Source organism: Eschrichtius robustus, chromosome 5 (assembly GCF_028021215.1).
Source record: "Eschrichtius robustus isolate mEscRob2 chromosome 5, mEscRob2.pri, whole genome shotgun sequence".
Taxonomy (NCBI): domain Eukaryota; kingdom Metazoa; phylum Chordata; class Mammalia; order Artiodactyla; family Eschrichtiidae; genus Eschrichtius; species Eschrichtius robustus.
Window position 1 is genome coordinate 62,347,555 of NC_090828.1, and position 12,287 is coordinate 62,359,841.

Genomic DNA, 12,287 nt, shown 5'->3' on the forward strand with positions numbered 1-12,287 from the left:
TTAAAAAGTCAAATTTAAGTAAAAGTAAGCTCCATGAAAAAATATTAATTAGCATAGCCAAGTGATGGTGCTTGCAGAAGGTTCCAGTAACCTTAACAGACATCCCTGTCCACATCTTCAGGAACTGTGCAGAGAACAGGATTCCAGACTCTTGTACTGGCATCATCCTCAGAGTACAAGGAATCCAGAATTGATAAGGGTACTTTCTGATAGTTCCAACATACCTACCTCCATGCGCTTTGTGAAGTTCATATTCTGTAATATGGTAGAACATGAGGTTGTGAGGTTCTTTTATGTTATCTCCTTTGATTCATAGATTAATGAACAGAAGCATCTAGAGTTAAGGTTGCTGGTGTGAGCATGCAATGGAGATCTGACATCTACTCCCTCTTAGACTTTCTACTATTACAGGAATTCCAAACTTGACAACTCAAAAGACTGATCTTAAATAGTTTTGGGGTTCAGCTGACGTTCAGCCCCATTCAGTTGGACTTTATGTAAAGTTTACAATTGATCAGAAGCTTTTATTTTATATTCTCAACTGGGAATGCTTACTATAAGACGTGGTTCTCAAGTTTTGCTCTTGATGAACTTGCTGTTTCATAGGTGGGTGTTCTTTTCCTGATTCTTAGAAAGAATTCAGTTATTGGATTGAATTTTCCCTATTTTAACATTTCCCATAAATTAAGACAAACTGTTGGCATCTGGTGGTATCTATACCATACTAGAATCTAATGTAAGCTGGTGTCTGATTTAGCATCAAATTTTAATTTTCATTATTTTAACTTTAATATCTCCATATTTCATGACGTTTTGCAAGAAGTGCCACAACTTCCAGGTGCTTTGCCATTGGAACAAATCTGAGTATCACTGATATATGATCGATCACAAGCAACCAAATAAATAATTGGGAAATGAATCATTATTCAATTACTGCTCTTGGAACAACTGGATAGCAATATGCAAAAAATGTAACTTAAATATAGACCTTATAAAACTTATTCTAGGGCTTCCCTGGTGGCACAGTGGTTGAGAATCTGCCTGCTAATGCAGGGGACACGGGTTCGAGCCCTGGTCTGGGAGGATCCCACATGCCGTGGAGCAGCTGGGCCCGTGAGCCACAACTACTGAGCCTGCGTGTCTGGAGCCCGTGCTCCGCAACAAGAGAGGCCGCGATAGTGAGAGGCCCGCGCACCGCGATGAAGAGTGGCCCCCGCTTGCCGCAACTAGAGAAAGCCCTCGCACAGAAACGAAGACCCAACACAGCCAAAAATAAAAATAAATAAAACAAATGTGAGGTTTAAAAAAAAAAAAACAAAAAAAACCCAAAAACTTATTCTATATGTAAGGAACTTTGCTCAGTATTGTAGGGAAGACAAAAAGAAAAAAGACAAGGTCCCTGCCTTCAGTCTAATAGAGGACATTGAGTCTTAAGAGGTTAAGTGACTTGCCTAAGGCCATAGCTATTGCTGTTGGACTCAAATTAATTTTTTTTAATTCTAAATCTTTTACTTTTCTCAATATACTTCTTGATTCTCACCAGCCACAATAAATTCCAGATGAGCTATGTAGTTAAACATTTTAAACATTCCCATAAAAACTTTAGAAGGAAATGAAATAGACTATATATCTTAAATGTGGAAGAAGATATTAGGGACAAGGATGGGTTCAATTATATTAAAGTAAAATATTCTATATGATGGACAGTAACAAAACCTTAAGATGAAAGAAAGTGCAACAGAAAGATAAAAACAAATTTAAAAACATAGACACAAAAGTCTATTATCCATAATGTGGAAAGGCTGAGGCAAGAGAAAGATGGAGAAATATTAATACATGTTGAAATACAATTATGAAATGAGATATTGAAAAACATTCAGCCACCTTGACAAAGAGCTTCAATTAAAACAATTACTACTGTCTTTCTATTAATTAGGATAAATCAAAAAGTAAAAAGACAATGTGGGAGAGGCCCCAGGTACACAGATGAGTCCATAGGCTCCACTTCTCCTGAAGTTACCTGACAATAGATAGCAAAAGCTAAGCAACTTGTTCCAAGGAACATGTCCCAACAAAGTAAACCAAAAGAGAAAAACATACCATTTGTATGAAGATGGATATAATACTTTAACAGAAAAAAGCTAGAAGCAATACTTTCTTTAACAGAAAAAAGCTAGAAACATGATAAATATTTGATAATTGGGGACAAGTTAACTCTGAGATATAAATATGATGTCATACCATGAAGACACCAATGAGGATAAATATGGGTATGATACTGATAGATGAAAATTCAAAATTCAGAAAAAGAAGCAAATACAAAATAGCATATGGCACACTGATTAAATCTAAATATGTGTGCACTTTGAGAAGTTTGTCATGATTTTTTCCCTTAAAAATTTAAAAATAAAAAATTAATGAGGCATGTAGGACAAGAATTATGATTTCTTTCAATATATAAAGAAACTATAGGTAACAAAGGCTAAATCTGTAAGTGGCAGAGTGGAAGCTTAACCCGTGTCTTTTGGCTCTTGAGCCAGTCAGTTTGCTCATAGGAGATACAAAACAATAGGGTTATCTGACACTTTCCTAGTTCATTTGACTAGTTTATGTAGATAAGCTGGGCAGTTCAAGTTTGAAGATATACATTAGAATATGAGTTATTACTTTGAAGACAATGATGTTCATATTCTGTAAGTAGCCAACTTCCGTTTCACACAAATATTTGTAAGCCAAGCCAAATTCTCCAGTTTGTAATACTCTGGGTGCTACCTACCTGTTGTGCTTTTTAAAAGTATATCATATCATGAATACCAGTTTGAACTTAACATAGGTTCTCTTTCCTTTCAGGAATCCCTGTACATTTCTTTTCCCCCTGCACTTTTTGATTTCATAGTTGAGACCTTGAACACACCCTTCTCTTCTGAGCTGTCACAGAACTCTATAATAAACTGGAGATATATGGAGAGAGTTTCAAGAGCACCAGGAAATGCATACTCCTTATTCCATAATTCCAGATCATTGTGTGGCGGCACAATTAGCCAAGTCCTTGGTGAGAGACAAATGGCTGAATTTAGTTGATGGCTTTGTTCCGTAACTTTAAACAACTGGTTTGGAAATTTAATATTTCAATTTTCTTTATTGAACATCCAGGTATATCCAAACTAGAGTTACCAGATCAAATACAGGGTACCCAGTTAAATTTGAATTTCAGATAAACAACCAATACCTTCTGAGTGTAAGTATATATTCAGAACACACTTACATTAAAAAGTGATTGGTTGTTTATCTGAAATTCATATCTAGCCAGGTGTACTTTTTTCCCCCTAAATCTGGCAACCCTAATTCAAACACAATTTTAAGTTACAAATGAGGCTTTTTGTTTTCTCCCAGGGTCTCAGAGATGAAGAAGGAAATGACTTCCTTTACTCTAGTTGACTTGCTGAGTTACAGCTATTCTGGCCACAAATGCTCTTGCCTAACATTGTCTCCTAACACTTAGTTTCACTTTCCATCACCCATTACAGATGTGCCAGTTCTGGTAAATTTCCTAGCTGGGCTTGCAGCGGGGGAAGGACAACCACAGGGACGGCAGGATGGCACATGCAGCCCAAATGTTCCCCGTCCTGGGTGGGACAGTATGGATTCCAGGTCCCTGAGGAGTGGACAGGCAGTGAGCAGGGTTCCTGGGAGAGGGCATACTGGGAGAGCCATAGTCTTTGTACCGTCCTTGAGGGCCTCTGCAGACATGGATACCTTCTGAGCAGTAGGACTGCTGATCTGATTGCCATTTTGTGGATGAGGCATTCCCAAGGTCACTTGCCAAGTAAAACATCCTCTTGAGCCCTTGAGGCAAACAGAGTGTTCAGCGTTCTAGATTTACAGACGGCAAATCCTACATAGAGTTACGAGATATACCCTACTTAGGGTCATTTTCTTCACACTACAGCAGATGTTCAGCTTTTTAAAATACCAGTGCTCAGATCAGGACCGTGATAGATCTATCTATCTATCTATCTCATATATATATATACATATACATACATATATATGTATATATATATATGTATGTATATGTATATATATATATGTATATATATGTATATATATATAAAACATATATTTTATCTCCTTAGGTGGTTCTAATGTGCGGCCATGGCTGAGAGACACGGTACTAGACCATCTTAAATCTTCCCTTCCCAATAAGAACCACACTGGCAGAGAGTCTGCAATAATCTGCACTACCTTAAAAATGCAGTCTTTGGAAAATTACAGAATTATGAAATCTATGGAATTAGGGTTGCCAGATTTAGGGAAAAAAAAAAAAGGACACCGAGCTAGATTTGAATTTCAGATAAACAACCAGCGTGTTGTAAAGCATTTGCTCCTGATCTGCTGAGGCACGGGCTATGTCAGGGATGCGCAGAGCCTTGACAGGGAGTAGAAGGGGAGAAATTATGTCTGGGAATGCAAGTTTTCAATTTTAAGTTATGACATGGAGGATGATACCCTCTGTGGTTAGGCTCCTTGCTTTTATATCTAAGGGGCCTGAAGCCCAGGGAGCTCGGGCCCCTCTGCTGGTCTCCCCTCAGAGCCTAGCCTTGGACTCAGGTCTTTTGATTCAAACCTCAAGGCCTAGGCCATGGCCTCTATTACGATGCTTTTTCTTTAAATGAGACATTCTTATAAGTTTTCACCTTACCACATCTAACTTCAGGAGGGACGAAGGAATTCAGTAGGCTTTTGTAAAACACACACACACAACCAGAAAGAGAGATTTTCTCCTGGGGTGCATGTAATTCAGATCTTCCATTCTAAGATGAAAGGAAAGCTACAAATTTTCCCAGTTGCCACGTTATGTCATGAACAATCTTCTTCAAAACTGCAAAATTGCTACAAAGAAAACATCCCCGAGTTAAATTAGTGCCTGTGGAAGATGGTGGAGTTATAAATTTTCTATATGGAATTTTCCCCTTATTAGTTAGGGAAGTGGTAGTAACTTCCGCTGAAACGATTTCACAGCTCAGGTCCTGGCACACACTCAACAAACAATGAATGAATGAATGAACGAATGAATGGTTACTATTCATCATTCTTGTTAAGGTCTGTTGCATCTCTGTGGTCCACTCTTTGTTTCTGTCAATTGGAATATTATTGCCAAGGACTTTCTTATCCTGGGACATCTCTGGGGAACCCTAGTCTACCAAGGAGGGGGATGAAATTGGTCTTTTAAAAACAAGGTTCATTAAGTATTTTTTTCTTAATATCCTTTCAATATTTTTTCTAGGAATATGTATTCACTTTTTTAGCCAAAAAAACCAAAACCAAAACTTAGTCCATTCATCTAATTTGTTACCACTTTTCCCCACACTTAACAATAAAGTCATAAATGTTTTCCCATGGTTTAATCTACTTTAAAAATAGTATTATACTTTTAGAGTTACATTTTTTAAAGTAATGAATGAACATGATGTTCAAATAAGTTAAGCAGTGAAAAAAAAAAAAAACCCAATCCCATTCCCATAATAGTAGCAAATGATGGAACAAGTTTCTTATCTGTCTTCCAGTTTAGTCTAAATGGCATCATTTCTAATAGTTGCATGCTATTTCATTTTATGAATGAACCGTGATTAACTTATACAATTCCCTGTTTTGGGCATGGAAGTTGTTTCCAATGTTTTTCTCTAATAAGCAGTGCTATGAGGAACATACTTACAGTTTGATCTTTGATAATTCACATTATTTTCTTAGGATAAATCCCTAGAAATGGAATTACTGGCTGAAGACTATACATATTTTAAAAACTTACAAATTATTTCCAACTGCCTTCTAGGAAGTGGGTAGCAAAGTATACTTCTACCACCTGTACCTGAGATTACCTGTTTTTGAAAGGCCTTCACCAGCATGGGTCAGCATCTTTAAGAAAAAGCCTGACAATTCAATAGGTGAAAAAATGGCACGTCATTTGTTTTGATTTGCATTTCATTGATTACTTGAGAGGGTAAGTGCCCTTCCTTTCCCCCTTCCCGTGTTATTAGCCTTGTGTTTCAGGATTCCTCTTGAGTTGGAAGCAGCAGCAAAGTTCAAAGGTCCCGGCTGAACCTAAAAAGGATGGAACTAGTTGCCTGTCTGGTGTGAAAGGATGAGAGGTCCCATTGGCTAATAGGTGTAGAGATGCCCGTTTTTCAAAATTACCATGTTGTGGGAAAGTATTTCTCAAACTTCTGCATTCATCTGCCACTTAAGTATTTTTTGCTATATTCGAGACACCTGTACTATTCTTTATTTAATATTTTAAAAATCAGCCAATTTCTTTTCCTCTTAAATACATTTCTTTAAAAATGAAACTACTGCTGTAAAGGGAAAACACGTGTCATTTGCCATAAATAGAAGTAAACCGTAAAGTAAATACAGTAAGAACAAAACAATATTCTCACAGCTGAGCTAGGTTCTGTTTCCCAGAGAACATTCTGGGCTTCTTAAAGGTTTGTTAAAAAGACAGGTGAGTAAATGTGAGAGGAATTTAAGACATACTAATATCACTATGACTTTCTCCTTAACCTGAAGAATTTAAACTGAGGACTGTAAAAGGAGTACCTTTCTTCTACACAATTCAGTGTTATTTAAGGTCACATCCACACACCATGTAAAATCAACTTGCAGACCACCAGAGGTCCATGTCCCACACTTTGAGAAACATGAATGTTACAGAAGAAAAAAAAAGTCAGAAAAACCTGACTAAGAATCCCATCTCTAGCACTTGTTAGAAGTCTGAACTCACTGATGATGATCACGCAAGTAAGGCTGTAGTGAGGATGACAGATAATGTATGAAAAGAGAAAGCATGGCACCCGAGGCAGAGCCTAAGGGGTTGTCGTGATTCTTGTTATATGAGAGTGATTCTCCATCCTGGTTGTACATTAGTATCACCTGAAGGCCTTTTGAAAAATACTGATGCCTCAGCCTTATCCTGGAGATCCTAATTCAGTTGGTTAGGGTTGGGTCTCTGGCATTTTTATTGTTTAAAAAATGATCCTCCCCCTTTCAGATGATTTTAATTTGTAGCCAGGGTTGGAAAAACCAGAGATTTAACTCTTTCCTAAGAGCTTAGGTTGGTTTTGCAGATTAGCTAGCTGCATCTTGAAAAGCTGGCCTAGGGTCAGAGAGGTTTTGAGATGGCAGAAGGAATTCTGGGAAGGGGAAGCATCTCCAATAGAGCTCCCGGCAACATCAAGCATTTTCTTTGCGCTGGAAGCTGCATCAAATGGCTTGAGCCCAAAGCAGACATTAATTTCCCTGGACACTGGAAAAATAATTTCTCTTATTCCAATAGAACAGTTTTGCTGATCATGGAAACATTATGTCTGGTTTCCAGAGATGTGATTCTGCTCAGTGCTCTTCTGGAGGGTTCAGTATGCATGCATGACAAAGCTGAAAAGCCATTTGGACCTAGTAAGACTCCTTTTAAAGCAAAACATAAAACTCAGGTCTCAGGAGATTTGACACTAGTCAAAAATGTTTAAAATGTGCAAGCTTAGAATCAGTTATACAGATTCTAATGGGTTGCTGTTGGTTTTCTTTTTGTTTTACTTTGCATAGTGGTCAGATTGTTTGTATCATGTCCCATCTCTCTGCTTTTAGGAGTTTTCTAACTGCTTATTTTGATGTCTCACAATATTCCTTTCCAGCCAGGTGTCTTCATGTGGGATGACTGACTTCCTCTGTACCCTCCCTGACAATGGCTCTTCTCTAACTTTGGTCCTGTAGGTGGGGCAGGAATTAAGGCCAAAATGGCCACCCAAACTGTGCCCAGTGGGAAAACAGCATTAATTCAGCTTTTTCAAAAATGTCAACATGAAAAAAAAAAAATCTAAGACCTGGATCTGATGCTTAGTGGACCCACAGCGCCAGGCAGCAGGCTGGGAGATGTCATTTCTGGAGCTCCTAATGAGATGCAAATCACCTAGTGAACTACTTGGGAGCTGGGAAACAATGTCCTAGGTAAAAGCAGATAAAAATGGAACGGAAGAATGTCTTTGAAGATTGGAACGACATTTTAAATGCCTGAGGATATGGGACACCAGATAGTGCTGGTTTTTACTATACTAATTGTGAATGGGTCTTTGATTCCTCGTGGCAGGGGATTCTGGGGTGTTCATCCCCAGCTCTGCCTGGCTCTCTAAATTGGGGACCTGGTTCCGGTACCTGCTGTTAGCGTGCAAAGGGCCGTTCAGCTGTAGTGACACCAGCACTGGACTTGGGGTCAGAAGGCCTGGGCATAGTTCAAGTTCTGGAACTTACTGGTATGTGACCTTGGGTGAATTGCTTAGCCCCCTGGGCTGCCATGTTTTATCTGTGAAATGGGGTTGGACTGATATAGTGATTTTTTTCAAGAGGGTGGTGATGTGGGACATTACAGCTGTTCTTGCCTGGAGATTCTCAGCTGTCCTCCTAGGAGTCATGCTCCTTCCCAATGTGTGAGCAACTGTGTGCAGTGAAAGATGTACCTGATGGAGGTTTGTTGCATGAAACCAGTGTGAAAGCAGGTAAAGGGTGAGAACCATTAGTTGACAGGCTCTTTAAGGTCCCTGTCAACTTTAAGATGCTGCGACTACAGATTTCCTGCCACTTGGCCTCTTAGTACCTCATCTGCAAAATGGACATAGACGCTGTTGACCTTACTGACTTGCTGGAATTTAAAGATGACCAAACAAAGTGCATTCAGGGCTTCAGGGAGGAAAATTCTCCATAACTACACCAGAACTTTATTCTAACACAATTCACTCATTTAAAAAGCAATGCTGCACAAGGTGGCCTTATCTGAACCCCTTTCTGGATCATTTGGTCACTGATGGACTAAAAGACCACATTTTAACCAGTTACTTAGCCTTTCCCCAGCTGTGAGAAAAAACTGCAATGTACAGGTTAATATCGTACAGCTGTACAAACACCCACCAAGGTTCATAAATTCTAAAATATTTTTACAGGTAGAGAGAGCAGTCATTAGTATGGATGAGTTGGTTCGGGGGCGATTATACACACAAATGACTGGCAGGTGTGTGTGTGCGCGCCTGTGGGAAACAGTAGAGAATGTGAATAACAGACGAAATGAAATCACAGGTATGACTTTTGTTTGCATTAAACTAATGAGATGTAAAAGTGAGATCAATGCAGTATTAGTGGTGAAAAAGTAGATCGCTCTGGTGCTTTCAGTTTTAATCTCCAAAAAACCAATAAAATAGGAAGTGTCTGGGGGAAACAAAGTTAAATAGAAAATAATTACGTTTGGGTTATTTTCCTATCTTGTGCTTCATGTTGGAAAAATATTCCTTAGTACGCTGTAAATTAAATCTGGTTCAACTATCCAGTAAACATTTAAAGATTTATAAAAATAGTGAGACACAAAGCTCCCAGATCTCTGCTCAGATCAAGAGTTTAGACTTCGGTTCTTTAGGGTCATATAGAATTATTTAATTTCTTTGCCTTGTTTTCTTACAATTTGATATGAGGTTAATGAAAACTCTTTATGAAACCATACACAGAATAATGACCTCTCAAGCTCTCCACTTCCCTTTATTCTCATGGAAGGTTATTTTGTCATCAGCAGGTCCTGAGAGATCTGAGTTTGAGTTTCTCCACTGGACTCAAGATCTTTCAACAAATTAATGTCATCAGCTTTCTTCCCTTTTAAATCCCCCTTCTCTGAGTCACCTGACCAGTACGTTGCAAAAAATACAGTCCAGCATGTTGCAAAAAAACAAGCCAAGCTTAACCAGAGTAAATACAGCTATTATCCGCATACCTGAAATGGGTATCTCCTGTGTTATACAGTGATTTAGGCCTAGAGAAGGAAATTATCACCTTCACTCAGGCTTCTTTGTAGTGACTTTGTACACTGACACATATGATCTGCTCTGATCACTAAGTTCGACCAGACTAAAAGACAGTTCCAGTGCAATTTAATTTTAAGTTTCCAAACTAACATATTTCAGGGGATTCAAATCAGTAGTCCTCAACTCTTGAACCCTACAGGAAATGCTCTTTCAGTGTTTCCTGGCTTAGTCAAACGAAATTTTAACAATCTGAAGGCTGGTAGCATTTGTCTGACAATAGAGTGAAAATCATGTTAACAGGAGCTCTCCACTGGAGCAACCTTGGACATGCGTGATGGCGCCGGGAAACATGCCACCAGCTCTGGAAAGGCGGGAGCTCCTGGATGGTTTGGCACCTTCCCACTTCCAGCTCTCACTGCCTCTCACCCTGTGTGAGATGGGGACCCAGCAGGGAGGGGTTAAATGGGTTGAGGAGCCAGTCCAGCTGGGGGTCATTAGCAATCAAGGACCATCATTAAAAGGCAGCAGGAGACTAAGGGTCTCTGACAGGCTTGGCTCTGTGCACCATCTGGAAGGACAGAGGCTGTCAAAGCTGGATTTTTTTAAAAAAGGACTTCATGGAGACCCCTTTCTTGGAGATACAAACATGAACAGTGATGTCGTTTTCCAAGTGGGTGCTTCCTTTTTGAGAGGAGGGCCAGGTAGCCACATTTCCAGGTCAATCCCTGGCCATAATGGACCAATCATTGGCACCTGAGGTGGGACCAGCCCAAGAAACTCTGACTAATGGTTTGCTAGTGGCTAGTGATCAGAACACCCATGCTGGATAATGAGGTACCAGCATTGTGAAGCCTGAAGTGTGGGGCAGAGTTCATAGCAAATAACACATTTAACTGTAGTCTGTGCATTATATCCAATCTGTGATGAAAAAGAGAAAACCTTTACTTAGGATATGCACAAGTTGATCATTCAAGCTGTAATTTTTGACACAATAAAAATTTAAAAACAAGTCATGGCTCACTTCCTAAGGTCATTCTAAGGCAATCTGTACAAAGAGGTGGCAGATACAGGCAGTCACAGATGTCACAATTGCATCTACCTGGTCACTGACTCAGTTCACATTATTCATTAAGTTGCTTTTCTTTTTCTTTTTAGACTTTTGGGTCCCCCTCCCCCTTCACCTTATCTATAAATAAGAAAGAAAAAATGTTTAAAATACAGAATTTTATTTCTTTTGGTCATAGATTGTAGGCTTATAGAATAAAGAAGCCTCATAACATGATCTTTAAGATATATTACAATATTAATTTAGAACAAGCTGCTAATCTCTTTGTAAGAATCATTAATATTATAGTTGAATTTGCAGAGGAATTTGCATTCCAGCTCATTATTGTATGATTCTAACACTGGTCTTTAGTATACCTTTAAGTTCTGGTAACAAAGCAGCCAGTGCAAGGAAAAGGACTCAGGGTTGTATTTGTTTTTACATGGTAGATGAACTCTTCTGGTATTGTTAAGAATGAATAGTAGCTAAAATTATCCTCATGGAGCTTTTGGCAAGTTTACAGATGCCTGGGAAAGGGAAAAAGTAACAAGGAAGATCTAAGACACTGTGGTCTCTCAGATTCAGGGTCACCGGAGTGGAGTGGAGGGTCAGGTGACATTGCCTGCTGACCCAGGCAATAGACATCATTTGGAAAAGAAATCAAGGTGGTTAGCAGACCAGTAGAAACACAAGATTCTGAGAGTTGGGATTTGGATAATTTTTAGTAAACTTTGGACAAATTTACATCCATTATTGGCTAGCCTGTCAGAAATCGTGTTTTAATTAAAGGTCCAGTCACACAGAACAGAGCTTGTTTAAAAAGAGACATGCAAATACCCAGAGATAGAACATTGTGGATATAATGCGTGGAGGAATCTTATCCTTAAAGTTCTGTAGTTGGACTGGGTATATACCCTGAGAAAACCATAATTCAAAAAGAGTCATGTACCACAATGTTCACTGCAGCACTATTTACAATAGCCAGGACATGGAAGCAACCTAAGGGTCCATCGACAGATGAATGGATAAAGAAGATGTGGCACATATATACAATGGAATATTACTCAGCCATAAAAAGAAACGAAATTGAGTTATTTGTAGTGAGGTGGATGGACCTAGAGACTGTCATACAGAGTGAAGTAAGTCAGAAAGAGAAAAACAAATACTGTATGCTAACACATATATATGGAATCTAAAAAAAAAAAAAAAAAGGTTCTGAAGAACCTAGGGGTAGGACAGGAATAAAGATGCATACGTAGAGAATGGACTTGAGGACACGGGGAGGGGAAAATGTAAGCTGGGATGAAGTGAGAGAGTGGCATGGACATATATACACTACCAAATGTAAAACAGATAGCTAGTGGGAAGCAGCCACATAGCACAGGGAGATCAGCTCAGTGCTTTGTGAC

At 39.0% G+C, this 12,287-nt stretch overlaps 1 protein-coding gene across 1 annotated transcript in view; it reads right to left on the bottom strand.

The window, feature by feature from the left end:
* Nucleotides 1-1,782: 1,782 nt before the first annotated feature.
* MYO3B (myosin IIIB) overlaps nucleotides 1,783-12,287 on the bottom strand; it is a 372,706-nt gene continuing 362,201 nt past the window's right edge. The window contains exon 32 of the mRNA XM_068543930.1: nucleotides 1,783-1,802. Coding sequence (XP_068400031.1) covers nucleotides 1,783-1,802 — 20 coding nt within the window. The remainder of the gene's footprint in view (nucleotides 1,803-12,287) is intronic.